This window comes from Fundulus heteroclitus, chromosome 2, assembly GCF_011125445.2.
Source record: "Fundulus heteroclitus isolate FHET01 chromosome 2, MU-UCD_Fhet_4.1, whole genome shotgun sequence".
Taxonomy (NCBI): domain Eukaryota; kingdom Metazoa; phylum Chordata; class Actinopteri; order Cyprinodontiformes; family Fundulidae; genus Fundulus; species Fundulus heteroclitus.
Window position 1 is genome coordinate 33,432,842 of NC_046362.1, and position 15,424 is coordinate 33,448,265.

The 15,424-nt window shown below is 39.2% G+C and overlaps 2 protein-coding genes across 3 annotated transcripts in view; one reads left to right on the forward strand and one right to left on the reverse strand.

Annotated features, from left to right (window-relative positions):
* Window positions 1-1,253, reverse strand: part of LOC105929720 (aminopeptidase N) — a 19,079-nt gene extending 17,826 nt beyond the window's left edge. The window contains exon 1 of the mRNA XM_012867610.3: window positions 932-1,253. Within this exon, the coding sequence (XP_012723064.2) occupies window positions 932-1,229 (298 nt within the window). The 5' untranslated portion in view covers window positions 1,230-1,253. The remainder of the gene's footprint in view (window positions 1-931) is intronic.
* Window positions 1,254-8,596: 7,343 nt separating this feature from the next.
* Window positions 8,597-14,422, forward strand: dnaaf4 (dynein axonemal assembly factor 4). Of its 2 annotated transcripts, XR_004927527.1 has the most exons (10): window positions 8,597-8,862; window positions 9,484-9,631; window positions 9,783-9,916; window positions 10,008-10,200; window positions 10,277-10,413; window positions 11,415-11,524; window positions 11,618-11,771; window positions 11,987-12,092; window positions 13,958-14,131; window positions 14,292-14,422. XR_004927527.1 is itself a non-coding variant. In XM_012867492.3 (9 exons), exons 1-9 carry the CDS (start codon window positions 8,740-8,742, stop codon window positions 14,071-14,073), a joined length of 1,221 nt encoding a protein of 406 aa, XP_012722946.2. In that variant the 5' UTR covers window positions 8,597-8,739; the 3' UTR covers window positions 14,074-14,153. The 2 variants fall into 2 exon arrangements, 1 of the variants encoding a protein (XP_012722946.2); XM_012867492.3 differs by lacking the exon at window positions 14,292-14,422 and having other exon boundaries at window positions 13,958-14,153.
* Window positions 14,423-15,424: the final 1,002 nt, after the last annotated feature.

Here is a 15,424-nt window from a genome sequence, read left to right on the forward strand (position 1 = left end):
TGCAGAAAGACCTCAGGCCGAGATTTGAATCCAGGACCTTGTGCTACCAACCGTGCAGCCGTCATCCTCAGCTATTTTCCTATATAGTAAAAGCATATTTTACTATATAGGCAGCAGAGTTGTGAAGACACATACTGTGTCCCCGCTGACGTTAGAACTTCAAGAAGCAGAATTAAATTATTTTAACCAGGAATGAACCCTGAATCTAAACCCCATGATCCAATTACTCCTAATCTTTTGGTAAATAGATAATAGACTGTACACTTCTAAACCAGGAAAAAACATTTTTGAGCTATTAGTGGAAAAGTGAAAGAAAAGAATCTTATATATTCTTTTTATCTGATATAGTTTAGCCATACATGGTTTTGGACTTTAACTGAATTTAGACTGAAATGAGTTCAGTTTTGGACACGCATAAGAGCTGTTTTGTTCTGCAGTACCATGAGAGGAAACCACCAAGAAATCTAAAATAATCATAGAAATCTAAACACCAAAAGTATATAAAAGTTTAACGATGTTTTTTAATCTGTCTAATTTGGTGTTTTTGTTTATGAGGAAAGAAAGCCACCGAACTCTGTAGATTTTGTGAATGTTTTTCCACTTTGACTCAGTGGTTTCTGGGTCAAAACTGCTCGTCTGGGCTTGAGAAGGAAACGTTTCATTAACATATTTAAAATAAAAGTGTAAAGAGAATGTTATATCAGATTTTTTGTTACAAACCCTCTGAAAGCTTGTCATCTCCGTCCTTGGAAAACATTCTGCTTTAAATTTTGTGCAGGCTTTGGTTGCCTTATTTATTGTGACGGTTCTGGTTCCTCTACAAGTTTTAGTACTGGTGCTGAGCTCAGTTCTCGTGAAGGTACCAATTAGGACCTTGATACTGATATGGGTTGAAAAACTGGCTCCGGATGACTTCGACATCCAAGTTTACCTGTAAAGATGTAAAGCTGAGTGGTCGGATCTGGTTTCAGTCGAGGCCACAGAGTCACATTGTAGTGGTCCGGCACCAGGGTTTTTGGCAACCGGTATTGGTCCCACGGCTCGTTGGAAGGGGTAGGTGTGGGTTTAGTGGTGGTTCCTCCTCCTCCATCAGTTGGTGATACCTGGTTGTTTTTGGATCTCTCCTGAGAGTAAACGACAGACAGAGCAATGATGGTGGAGAGAGCAGCTATTCCTACGAAGATCCCTGCTATTCCAACAGCTTTACTGATGAAGAAACCTTTCGCCATGCTGCCAACCTGCCTGCACCGAGACTCTGTGAGACAGGATACCTGTTAAACCTATATTTGTGGTCATCGACTATCTGCCCTCCCATTCAGAGACACAGGTGACACATTAACAGAAACCGGAACACCTACCTGAGCTGTGAATCCCTCAGCCTAGAATGTTATATTTATTTCTAATTAATCAATGTTTTATTCTTACTTTTTATCTTTCTTGTGTTGATTCTGGAAAAGAGACAAATGACTTGTAGAAGAATACTTCTTTTATTTCAATGTTTTCAGCAATTTGACCTGTTTTAAAAAACTGACTTGGCTTCAGCCAGGGGCAGAGCTAGAGGTGGGGCCAGGGGGGCAAAGGACCGCCTCAAATCTGATTGCAGGTTTAATGCAATTTTGCATTACATCTAAGTAAATCAGAGAGATGGAGTACAGTGATAAAATCTGCTACCTCTTAGTGGAAATATCTAATGAAAGCCTTTTCTATTGAGGTGCAGAGAGACAGTAAAGGTCTCATCAAAACCCTTTAACAAGATTTTATTCTGTAATAAAATAACTTTTTCTCAGAATCCATGATATTGTGAGAAGAATGGTGCAATCACATCTGCCCAGAATCATTGATCATTCACCAATTTTAGGTTTAAATGGAGCACAAGTGCTCTGTGGCCTGTGTGGGACCAGTGTACCAAAAATGTGTAATAAAAAACATCTTGCAAGCTTTAATTGCTAAAGATCTGTGGATTATTACAAACTTCCTCTAAACTGGAAGTGATTTTAGATCAGATTCCTGTTTAGTTATTGCGAAAATGTTGTCAATTATGTCTTTAAATAGGATAATCTATACTAATCTCAGCCAAACTATATAAAATGCAGCTAGAATGAGCAAAATTAAACTAATCTAAACTAATTTTAGCCAAGTTGAATGCATCTAAGATGAACAAACCTAAACAGATTAAACAACATTAATTGTGCTAATCTAAAATAAGATAAGCTAAATGAAATACAGCTATGATGTGCAAAATTAGAATAATACCAAGATGAGGTAGAATTTAACAAGAATAAAACAAAATAAATTATTTTCAACTAAGCTAAGGTAAGCAAAGCTACACAAAAGGGCAAACTGAAATAGGCTAAACTACTTTAAACTCACCTAAATGCACCTAATGTAAGCAAAACTAAACAAAACTAAGCTAAACTTAAATGAGATGATCTGTACCAAACTAAGCTAAGCTAAAGAAAATACTGCAATGATGAGTTAAACTAAACTAAGGCTAGTTAAGCTAAAATAAAAGGCTGTAGATGGACTAAAATAGTGCTTTTCCAGTCATACTGACCATTCAAAGTGTTTTACACTAGAGCCACATTCAACCAGTTGATCTCACTAATGCACACTTATTCATACACCAATACACAGATCGGTAGGCAACTTGGGGTTAAGTGCCTTGCCCAGGGGCACGTTGACATGCGGCAATCTGGAATCGAACCCACAAGCAATGCCTGGTTACAAATCTAGGTTTTTGTTGATTTCATAAATGATATAAGTCTTCAGAAGAGTTTGATGGTCAGTGCTTAGAGGGTGTGAATATGGACATGTCCTGTTGGTTCCCTGTGAAACGAAACTAATTTTTAAAGTTATCTTAAGGTTCTTTTCCCAAAGAAGTGAATCTGAAACAACAGAAGACATGAAACGCAGTTTTTAGCTTTGGATTTGTTAATGAGTAAATTTCCATCAGTTTGTGCAATCTGATTTTATCTGGTGAGTTGGACTTTAACAGGTAGACAATTTCTCGTAATCCTTTTATGAACATCATTTTATGGTTCTGCAGCAGTAAAGAAGAGTCATGATGAACAGGCGACTTAACAGTTACTAAACATCAGATTCAAATTTAGTCCTCCTATGTTTTGAACTTACTCTTGGTCCTGTCAAACTTTGACCCTCAGAATGAAAAAAATTATAAATAACTGCAGAAGCGCCAGGGTGTTAATTAAAGGACTGGGGGTTTCAATAGCTTCCCTTTTCACTTACTAAATCAAATAAATATTGGAAATTTTGTATTTACTTGATCATTATTGCCTGATGTTACAATTAGTTTACATTGGTTTATTTGGTCTAAATATTAATGTAAGTTTTAAATGTATTCAGTTTAAATCCTGTTTTCTACTTGCTGCTTCAGCATAGTGGGGTCCTTATTCTCAAAGCTTGGGGAGAACATATCAGGAAGAAAGGGGACCAAAGAAACAACCTTGAGGTACACCAACATTTGTTTTACTAAACCTTTGGGAAACTGTTTGTTCAAATCATGATTTTTACTTATTACTGTTAGCTGTATTAAGATTAGCTGCTTTTTTTACATATCAATATACAACCATATCACCATAGCATATATCTAAGTTATATAAATGGACAAACTTTGGGAGAGTCATTAATAAACAAGCTGAAACCAAACACACGTGCCTGTTGTACACCAAGCATATGTTACAGTTTAGGAATCTAAAACAAACGATTTTAATTCTTATATTCTATTTTTATAGAACACCTATTATGACATGACATTACTATTATTACATTAACTATCTATTCATCTATCTATCCGTCTATCCTCTACTCATCCTTATATATACAGTGATAAGTTAACTGGAGCACAAAAACTCAACACCTATTAGCAGCAACTACTTTTTTGTAATGCATACAACCTGGCTTTGATTAATTTTAAATGAAACAGATTAATTAGCATAAACCAACTCACTAGAAATGTCATTTTATATAAGTGAAATGTAATTAAATTGTTATACCTAAAACTACAAATGAACTCAATTCAATTTTTTTTATATAGCTCCGATTCATGAAACATATCATCTCAGGGCTCTTTCCGAAGTCAAATTCAATCAGATTATACTGATTGGATCAGATTATACAAATTCCTATCTAAGGAAACCCAGAAGATTGCATCAAGTCTCTTGATGAAGACTCACTAACAGTGCTAATTTAGTGAACAGAAAAGATTCATATCAATCCTCTGATGTGCTATCAGCAGGATTGTGTGCAACACTAGATTGTCGCGCACAATCCGTCAGAACGTAAACGTGGTAATAAAAACATTACTGAGTCAAATGCAATTGCTGTTAATGAAGCTCTATAAATGCTTTAAACTTGCTAAACAAGACCTCATTGTTAAGTATATTAAATACTTTCTTTTAATAAAGGAAACTGCTGCAAAACACATCAGTATCTGTTTTTGAACGTTTAGATGTCTGCGAAACACTACATGTTAATGTTTTAGTCAGACTGTTGCAGTACTTTTAGAAACAAACAAACAAAAAAAATAACAGCTTGCTAAAGCCAAAGAGAAATCTAAAACATCATGTCAGTTAATAGCTGTCTACCTTTGTTTGATTACTAATAAATATTTCATCACACTTTGTGACATTTTCCACTGCTAACCAGCCAGTTGTTTCCTGGTTCTCGTTACAGATAAACAGCTTTTCCTTTGTAACTGCTCCCTGTTTTATTCCTGCAAATTCCCACTGAGGTCAGCTGCTCTTCACTGTCCTTCACATTCCTTATTGGACAATAACTTTGGAGCATGCACTGCATTTTCTCATGGGGATACAAAGGTTCATCGGAAGACAAAAACTCTCCCTTCAGAAAGGGAATATTATGAGTCACATCTTTATTGGAAACCATGAAGGAACTTTTCCCAATCACGATGATGCCAGATCTGTAATAAATGTCAGTAAGTTTGAATGAAGAGGTTTTTACAAGCGATCTTATAAGTGATGATGTTGCTGCTTATGGCCTTTTATCTTGGGCTTATCTCTTCTAAAGGTCCTTATGACTGATTATCAAACCGAAGCTAAGATGAAAGAGCTCAGAGTATCTACTGATATAACTTCAGATTATTAGATAAATAACTGTTTGTCACTGTATGTAAAATAAAATAGAAATTCCAATGAAGCAGCACATTAATCCAAGAAACATTTAGAGAAATTATGAATACATGAATAAAATAAAACAATTTTACAAATAGTTAAGCGTATTCCATGTTTAAAAGATGAAGAAATGAGATATCAGCTCACCAACTGTGGATAATAATAAATTATTAACATTACTGTTTGGAAAATGCTCCATCAAGGTGAGGGTGGGGGTAGAAAAAAAAAGTAGCTTTCGCGTCCACTGTATGTAAATCTATAGGTGTCCATTTAAATAATAAGACAGAAGATCAACACTGACAGGAAAGACAGCGTTATTTGCTAATGTGCCACATAAAAAAATTATCAGTAACTGTGGTGTGACCAGCAGTATTTATTTAGTCGTTTCAGCTCCACATTTTTTAACAGGAATTATATCAATATGTCCAACAGTTCAACAACACTACAAAAGGTAGGCTAGGCTACCAATGATATGCTTTCAGACTATCAGCAGGATTCCTACTGGGTATTATTTCTTATTACAGTCAAAGGTGCCAGCAGTAATATTTAAGAGTACTTTCAGGGTATCTATAGTCCACTCTCAGGGTGACCGAGGATGCCTGCAGCATATTGCAGATACTTTTTGGTACTTACAGGGTACCATCGGGGATCTTTCGGGGTAATTATAGGATTCCTATGTCTTACATTTAGATTAGATTAGATTAAATTCAACTTTATTGTCATTACACAGGTACAGGTACAAGGCAACGAAATGCAGTTTAGGTCTAACCAGAAGTGCAATAGCAGGTGGATATTACTGTGAATAGAGTTTTACAGATATGTACAGTAGCATGATATACAGATGATTATTATAACAGAGTTTACATATACTATGAATATATGTACAGGTGGCTATTACAATAGACAGAATTGTGAGCATGATATACAGGTAGCTATTACTATAAAATGAATAATTAGAGTTTGGACAGCAGCTATTTAAATTAAAGTGCAGTGGAAGGTAATTGCATAATACAGTTAAAGTACGGTATTACAAATGTATATGTAAACAATTGTGAATAAAGGTTACCTTCAGGGTATTTAGAAAGTAATCTGGGTATTTACAAGATGCAAACAGAGTACTTCAGTAGTACCCACAGGGTACATACACCCTGATATCTTTCTGCAATATATGAGTATGGATATTTAGAGGGTCCCTGTATGGCACCTGTGTATTTACTGTTCAGCTTCAGGGTACTTACTGGGTATCAATAGGGGATTTACAAAGTCAACACGGTACTTTCAGGGTACCTAAAACCAGCATACTAATGGGTTATTTACAGGGTACCTAAAATAACTTACAGGGTTTCTATTTACTGAGCACCCACAAGGTATTTACAATGTACCCGTTGGTACTTACAGGGTATCTTACAGGGCAAACTTTCTGGGCACATATAAACCAGTGTGTTTCAGCTATTTATAAGTAATTTCTTGGGTATCTAAAGGAATGTTACAAGCTGCTTACAGGATTCTTATAAATGTGTGCATATGGGTACTATCTGAGTAGTTACATGGTACCTGCATGGTACTTATTAAGTATCCTATGCAGAGTTTCAAAGTAACTGGCACCTACAACCCCCTTACCAGGGGACCCTTGGCGTACCAACAGGACATTTACCTGCAAGCTTCTTTCTGGGTACCTATAGGCTACTGTCCGTATGCTTACAGAAAAATGTACCACATACATACATATATTCACATATTTTCTTGTTCCCACAAATAATTCTTAAGTATATTGTCTGTAGGTATCCTATAAGTACCGTTCTGTACCCTGAGTAAGCTGTCAGTATATAATAATCATCCTGTAATTACTGAGTTGTATTTAATGCATGTTTATAAAATCTTTACACACTGTAGACTGAAGGAGATTTAATTTAATTTAATCTCCTTCTGTTTCTCTATCTGATACAAGGTTTCTATTCACAAACAGTGTTACTCAATGCCAAACATTAAAGACAGCTGAGTTTCTCAGTGTTGTAACAATGTTGAAACATCAAATGATCCTGATAAGCAGACATAGTGTCCTCTCTTCCAGTCAATAAAGATAAAAGAATAGGATGCTGTATGAGATAAACAGTCATGAACCCAGAACAAGCCTCCACACTCACAACAGTTTAACCTCCTGGCTGTTTGAACACACTGATCTCATTCTGCAGGAAACACTGAACAACTCAACACAAGACTCACCATTATGAACACAATCTCATTACAGATATACTTTCATTTCGGTTCAGCTCAGGAAAATCTGAGTCAGGAAGATTCATGTGATGTTTCCTCTCTGTAGGAATCATAGCTGGCTTTGCTTTTATGTTACTTTGTGTGCCAGAAACCTGAAGAGGGCCGGAGATCAGACATTTTATCAATTTTTGCAAGGATGAAAAGAGATGTTGTATGCTGATGCTGGAATTGGGTTATTGTAGTAATTTTATTTCTGGTTATTCAGACGGAATTATTTCTCAGTTGTAAAAGATAGACATCAATGGGGAAAAAAGTTCACTTATTTATATCAGGGGCTGCACAGTGGCACAGTTGGTACAGTAGTACTACCGTCTAGCAGCAAGAAGGTCCTTGGTCCAAATCCTAGCCAGGGGTCTTTCTGCATGGAGTTTCTTTGAGTATCCTGGCCTCATCTCACAGTCCAAAAACATGACTATAGGGTAACTGGTCTCTGGCCCTTTTCCCCTCCTAACTAATCTATTCTGGTCAGGTAAATTCAACACTGTTTGATTCATTTTCCATTACAATTGAGTGGCATCTCAATGGTGTCCAAATCTTTAATAGCAAGGTGGCTCCATAGTCAGCTACACAGACACAATATGCAAGTTTACAAGTTGTATAAGTGAAAATCGATGGATGGAAATTCAACTGATATTTCTTCATGTGGTGTTGTTTTCTATCAACTAAAGATAATTTCCTTTTCTTGTGTTGTAAATCTACCAATCTAGGTTGTTTGCATTTATTGACTCTCTTGTGAATGAGTATTTAATTAAGGAGTCGGAAAAACACGCAGATAAGCAAATTTGTCCGTGGTTGTTGTTGTGATTATTATTATTATTATTATTATTATTATTATTATTATTATTATTATTATTATTATTATTATTAGTAGTAGTAGTAGTAGTAGTAGTAGTAGTAGTAGTATCAATAATAATAATAATAATAATAATAATAATAATAATAATAATAATAATTATTATTATTATTATTATTATTATTATTATTATTATTATTATTATTATTATTATTATTATTATTATTATTATTATGCATTTTAGGTTACGATGAATAAACAAGCAGAGGATGAAACGTATAACAAACCCACATGAAACTCATCGTTCTCATTACAGTTCTCATTAATAAAAAAACAATGAAGTGGTGAAATTTCCAACGCTCTCGAAGGCAGCGCACTGTTTTGCTTTGTCACCATAGCAACAGGAACCGGGGAGACGCGATCGTTCGGGATTTCGCCCAAAGATCATCTGACGTATAACTAGTGATATCAACGTTTTTCTTGTCGATACCGCGGGCTCGCGCGCACACAGGTTCGGCTGACATGCCCCTGCACGTGACGGACTACACGTGGACCCAGACGGAGTCCACGGTCCACATCAGCGTGCCTTTAAAGGGCGCGAAGGCCGGTGGTGTGGACATCGTGTCAACAGAGGAGTACCTGAAGGTGAAGAGAGACTCTGTTCCAGTTCCTGAGCAATAAAACCAGCACTGGTTGAAGCTTTAATTTTTTTTTTTAGTAGATATGTGTGTTTTTCTGCTGTATCATGCTGCTTCTTGATCGTTGAAATTGGTTCTCAACCGACCTACCTGGTTAAATAATGGTTAAATGAAATAAAATAAAGTTTTGTTGGGTAAAAAAATAAAAACAAAAGGTTTTATATCCTCCTTTGACCAGATACAGAGAAAAGACAGTAATCCTAGGTCCGCCTTGTGCCTAATCATGGTTATTTCACGCAGAACAGATGCTTTAATTCAAACCGTGGCGTTAAGGAATGAAAGATGTTTTATTTAAGACATGTTTTGCACAAAGCTCAGAATCATGAGAAAACCTTGTTTGTCAGTACCATAAAGGACGACCAAAAACCAGTTAGTGGCGCAAATATTAAACAATGTGCCAAAACGTTTTTTTAAATGTATTTATTTATTTATTTTGGCTTTTTTTTTATATATATATTTTAGCTGTTTGAAGGAAAACAGCTGTTGCCCAGCTGTAAATACATGTTGGGGTATAATGTTCCTCTCCTGGTGGCCGTTCATCTGGCTCCCTGTTCTGGTTCCTCCTCAGGTCCACTTCCCTCCATTCCTGTTCGAGGCCTTCCTCTTTGAACCTGTTGATGATGACCGAAGCACGGCGAAGGTCGGAAACGGAGTCGCCGTTTTCACTTTACCAAAAAAGACTCGCAACGTTTGGGAGCATCTGATGATCACCGCCGGTCAGATTCTCCAACATCATACCTACAACATCATTAACGACGTTTTATTTACCGGGGCGAAGCGTTTCCTGTCAGCTGCTTCCGGTTTTCGGTGTTGTTACCTTGTGGGTTCTGTTTCTGTCGTCAAATAAAGTTTATTGTGTGTTTTTAGATGATAAAGAAACAAAGAGGGAGATCAGGGAGAGAGCTCTGTTGAAACGGCAGCAGAAACTTTCTGCAGAGTCGAAACAAAAAGCTGAGAAACAGCAGGCGGAGAAGAAATATGCCCTGGTGACCATGATGAAGGTAAAAACAGCACCGGTTTCATCAAACGCATCTGGGATTGTGTTGAAGGGTAAGAAAAAACCTGACGGAGGCTTAAATGACTCTTAATCAGCTGGAGGAGGAGGAAAGGGACAGAATCCAGAAGATGAAGGACGCAGAGCGAGAGAAAACGACGGCGGAGCTGGCAGCGTGGCGGCTGAGGCAGAAACAGGAAGCCCAGCAGAAACAGAACCACCAGATCCAACAGGGAGGAGCCACAAAAACACCCGGAAACAGACAAATGGAGATCGGGAAGAACAAGCAGGGTGAGTCATTTCCTGCAGAGTAACGGCATCCCGCTGCTCCGTGAAGTCCGTTTTAACTAAATCTCCTTGTCTCTAGGTCACCGTAACTCCAAGAAGGAGAAGATCCAAACCCGGCTGCCTCCTCCGAGACCCCCCGGAAACATCCGAGTCACGTTCACCCCCCGAGTTTTCCCAACAGCTCTGCGGGAGTCCCGAGTTTCCGAGGAGGAAGAGGCGAGTGTGTGAAGTAGGGTTGTCACGATACTAAAATTTTCAACTCGATACCGATACTCAGGAAAATATTCGATACTCGATACTATTTTCGATACCACAAAGATGAAAACAAAGACCCCGAGATTTAACAGAAATATCTTTATTAATAAATAAAATACAAATAAATAAATAAATATAGTAAACAATAATAACAATATTTTGAGGTTGTATGCTGTGCACAATATTAAGCAGGCCTGATTAAAAAGAAGTGTTCCTTCCTTGGCTATGCTTTACAACACATTGACACTAGCCAAACCAGTTAAACAAAAACAAATGCTGTATTCTCAGCAGCTGTTACAAAAAAAGTCTGAAACTGAAAAGTGCACAGAATTATTCAATCACACAGTGTTCAGAAAGTGCATTTTCCTCTATTCTGCACTCTAGATGAATGACTGTTTAGGTGCCACTGGTGGTAGCACTGACCTGAATTTACTTTGCTGTTTGCAGATTTTTTTTGCCAAGTCCCCAGCTTCTGGGGGACTTGGCAAAAAACACCCCACCCCGCGGCATCGATACTTTTGAAAATGAGTATTGTATCCGGATACAACATTTTAGTATCGATACTATTTTGAGTATCGATACTTTTGACAACCCTAGTGTGAAGAGTCAACCCTACGGTAGAAAGATGCTGGGCAGTCAGAGAGTTGTTTCTTCTGTTAACATCCATCCATACCTGCAGCACTTTCCAAAAAACACCTGTTTCAAAGTCAAAGTTTCTTTATTTGTCTCCGTTGGGAGAAGTTTGTTTTTACTGCGCCAACACGGGTCGCAAGCATTCGTGACTTCTCAAGTATAACTGAACAAAACCATTATTTACAAAAAGCAAAGCAGCCATTCCTGCTCAGCCCTACACAGCCTCTGTCTCAGCTTTTAGGAAGGCGTTTCACTCGGCTTTAAGCTTTCTGGTCTCTGGTTGGGATGGTCTGAAGCAGAGGATGGAATCGTTTTTCTTTCTCTAACAGTGGCTGAGGAGACAAGCTGCAGCGAGGCGAGCAGTGAGCACGGAGGTGGAGGAGCTCCAGGACCTGACGGAGGAGGAGAGGAACCCTGACTGGCTGAAGCAGAAAGGCGAGTGAGTGAAATCAGGCCGGATTATCAACTCCAGCTCGCCCCCCCCCCCCCCCACAACACCACGACCCGTCTCTGAACGCCATCTCTCCTTCAGCAAGTGTTTCGCAAACGGAGACTACGTCGGAGCGGTGAACGCCTACAGTCTGGGGATCAGACTCAACAGGCAGATTCCTGCTCTGTACTCAAACAGAGCTGCCTGTCAGCTGAAGTTAAGGAATCTGCACAAAGCCATCGAGGACTCCTCCAAGGTTGGTTTGACATGATAGTGACGTTCGTTACATTGTTCATCCTTCCGGCTGCCTATCAATCACTCAAACCAGTCAGGATCGGTTCCTTTACTCCTAGTTATCGTCTCTGGGTGTCTGTTAAAAAAATAAAACCATTTTATCAGTCACATCAGACGTAACATCCAGACACGTCTGAGGATGAGGAGGCCCAGTCTAACCCTCAGATTCTTCTGCAGGCGCTGGACCTGTTGACCCCAGCCGTGCCCGCCAACGCTGCCGCCAGAGTCCGAGCCAGCGTCCGGCGAGGATCCGCGTTCTGCCAGCTGCAGCTCTACGCTGAAGGTCTGCTCTTCAGACGAGGATTCAGAGCTTTACAGTGCCTTTGAAAAACAGTATTCACACACCTTTAGTCACATTACAGCCAACGGGCCGGGGGCTGATAGCACCACTGCTGCCTTGGAGCAAGAAGGTCCCGGGTTTGAATCCCGGCCTGGGCTCCTTCTGCGTGGAGTTTGAAGTTCTCCCTGTGCACACATGGGTTCTGTCTTCGTCCTGCCGTCCACAAACATGGCTGTCAGGTTAATCTGTTACTTTAAATTGAGCTTAGGGAACAGTGCGTGTGCTTCTTTAGTGAGCTTCTCTGTGAAAGACAGCCGACCTGTCCGGGGGGGACCCCACCTCTCACCTGGAGATAGGTAATAGTAATAGTAATATCATCTTTATTGTCATTGAAACATACATTACAATGAAATTTGTTCTCTGCTTTTAACCCATCACCCAGTGGGCTGCCATGTGCGGCACCCTGGAAGCATTCTGAGGTTAAGGGACCCAGAGTGCAGGCGCTGGGGATCAAACCGGGTACTTGCATCCTTCTCTGAGTGCAAGCGTGCTGCTCTAACCACTAGGCCACGAACCAACCCTAAACAGATGTAGGTTTTAAAACAACATCCCGAGCTGTGAACACCTCCCAGAGCTCTGCTCAATCAATCATCTTGTTGTGGAAGATCTTATTGATGTATGTAACTCTGATCATATCTTGTCTGGATGCACCTCCATAACTTCCTCGTGTGACAGAAGCTCACATGCTTACAGATTTAATATTGTGTTTCTTTATCCAAGGACAGGAGTTGAGTTAGATAGGATTTAGGTTGCATTCCTCTGAAGATTACTCCCACTGTCTATGTTAACCCAGAATGCATAAAGGTTTAGTGCGTCCTTTTCCTCTCGCTCTGTTTTCTAAGAGACATTCAAATGCTTCTTGCTTTTGAATTAAATAACTTACAAAGGCAAAGATGCATCTTTTCTTTCTCATGAGTTGTGTGCTCGCTTAGTTGATAATTATTTATATCCACTACAATCTGAACAGGGAAAGAGGACGGACCAACTGCAGACCTAGCGATAGCTCTGTAAGGAGCTGCAGAGATCCCCGACTCCTGCTGGAGAAACTGTTGACAGGACACCATAAATCTGACCTTCATGGCAAAAAGCCATTTTTAACAGTAATCAAGTCATGAAACGAGCACAGCAAGCCAGTAAGAAAAGCTGTTCTGATGAGACTGAAATGTAACTTTCTAATGTTGGGAGGAAAACTACGCTGCACATCACTACATGGTGGTGGCAGCATAATGCTGTGGGAACGCTTTCTTTCCCTGACCAGGAAAGCTGGTCAGAGTTGATGGATGGAGATAAATCCAGCACAATCCTGGAGGAAAACCTCTGAGAAGCACCAAAAGACTGGAGAATGGGGCGGAGGTTCATCTTCCAGCGGGACAACCGCCCTGAACATACAACCAGCGCCACGTGTTAGAAAGTTCCAGTCAAAGCTCCAAACCTAAATCCCACTGAGAATCATGTGACATGCCTTGAAACAGATGTCGACTGGTCTTGTCAGTCTAATCTGAGGCAGGCTGTGCTACTTTATGAAGATGAATGGGCAGAAATGGCTGGAAACACAAAGACGTGCAGCTGAAACTCAAATAATAGGTGGTTCTGCACCGTATCGGGTCAATGAGGATGAATCTAAATTAAACCCACCCTGTTATGATTTGCCATGTAAAAAAATATTGAAATCCCCGTGTCCTTGAGATGGTCCGTCACATAAAATCCCAATGAAATACAGAGGAGATGTACGTTTAAGGCCCTGTATATAATGCAGAATGCTGTTTTTCTGTTGAGTGTCCGCTGATGGATCTATGGCTTGTTTTCAGGACTGCAGGACTACGAGGCTGCTCTGCAGATCGACCCTCACAACGAGGCGCTGCGGGAAGATGCCCGGATAATCCGAAACATCATCCAGGGTTCTTCAGGAGACGATGAGACGTAAAGAGCAAAAGTCAAACTCACCTGAAACAGGGAGACCAAGAGAATATACGTTAATTAATGTTTTGTTTATGAAAAAAAAAATGTAAAGATTTTGCTCAGGTTTGTTTGAAGGATTTCAGAGACAGAATGTAATTTTTAATATATCTTTTGTACCAGATGTTCAATCAATTTCTTTCTGTCATACTCCTCAAAAAGGCGTCTGCGTCGGTAAATCTTTCGGTTTTCTTTATTCAGGACTTTAAAGCAAAAATGTTCATTAACAACCAGCAGATGACCTGCTTTGGGATGAAAGATGTTTTTTGAATAATTCAATTCTAGCCATAACTTGCATTAAACAGAAATCCCTTCCACACGGTTGTCGTGGTTTTAATTTGATTGTGTGGTTAAGTGTTTCTGATTGAGCCCAGGATGAGTCTGTTTGTCGTTTCTGGGCCTTTTGCGCCCTCATGTGGTCACGCTCTGTTCCTCCTCCTGCAGGAAACCACCAATCATCGTTAGTTACCTCCTCAGGACACATTTAAACTAAACTGATCCCAGTCATGGTTGACCCACGCGTTTTTCCAACACATTGAGGTTTCCAGACATTTGTTTCTGCAGAGTTCTCTTAAGGACCCACGGCAGCATGCTGAAAAGTCCGGACTTTGACTAGGCCATTGCAGCACTTTGATACATGTCTACTCAGGCACCTTGCAGAGTTTGGTAAAGCTGTCCTGCTCCTAACTTCGTGCTGCAATTTAGGAAGCCCAGCCTTCCACAGACGCTGATTAGGGCTAAACAATTAATAGCATTTTCAATATAATTGCGATTTAAAAAAACGCAATTTCCAAATCGCAGAGTATGCAATTTTTGGCTATGTAACAATCAGGGAATTAGACACGTCCATTAGGTGTCAGTAAAATGTTTAAAGTGGGTTTGCCTCCACATGGAAGGGAAGACAGTTGCAGCAGTGAGATGATCTAATTTTATTACTTTTAGAGTAATTAGAGTTTTATTAGAGTTTGTATAATCATACATAGCATTAAGTACAGGTCAGTCAGTTTAATACATAGACTTGTTTGTTGGTTGCACTTTATGCTCAACAAGGATTGATGTCCAAATCAACTAAAAGCTGTTCTCTTGAATAATATTCTGATTAATAGAAACATTAAAAGTTCTTGTTTTGAATAGTCCTTGTTTACAAATGTCTTTATTTAGAAGCCATTTTTGTTGCTTGTGGTTTAATGCAGAGAAAAGTCAAAATTGCAATTTTGATTGAAATATATTGTAGGCAGAACGCAATCCTTTCTGCACCGAGTTTAAATGCTGTGGGTCTTTTAGCAACTAATTTGCACAGCGAGGAAACAAAATGATTT

Bases quoted from the DNA above. Each gene is read 5' to 3' on its own strand.
- dnaaf4 (XM_012867492.3), top strand. From the start codon at position 8,740: ATGCCCCTGCACGTGACGGACTACACGTGGACCCAGACGGAGTCCACG. The intron at 8,863-9,483 runs GTGAAGAGAGAC...GTTCCTCCTCAG, and splicing joins CAACAGAGGAGTACCTGAAG to GTCCACTTCCCTCCATTCCT. The intron at 9,917-10,007 runs GTAAAAACAGCA...ACTCTTAATCAG, and splicing joins CCCTGGTGACCATGATGAAG to CTGGAGGAGGAGGAAAGGGA.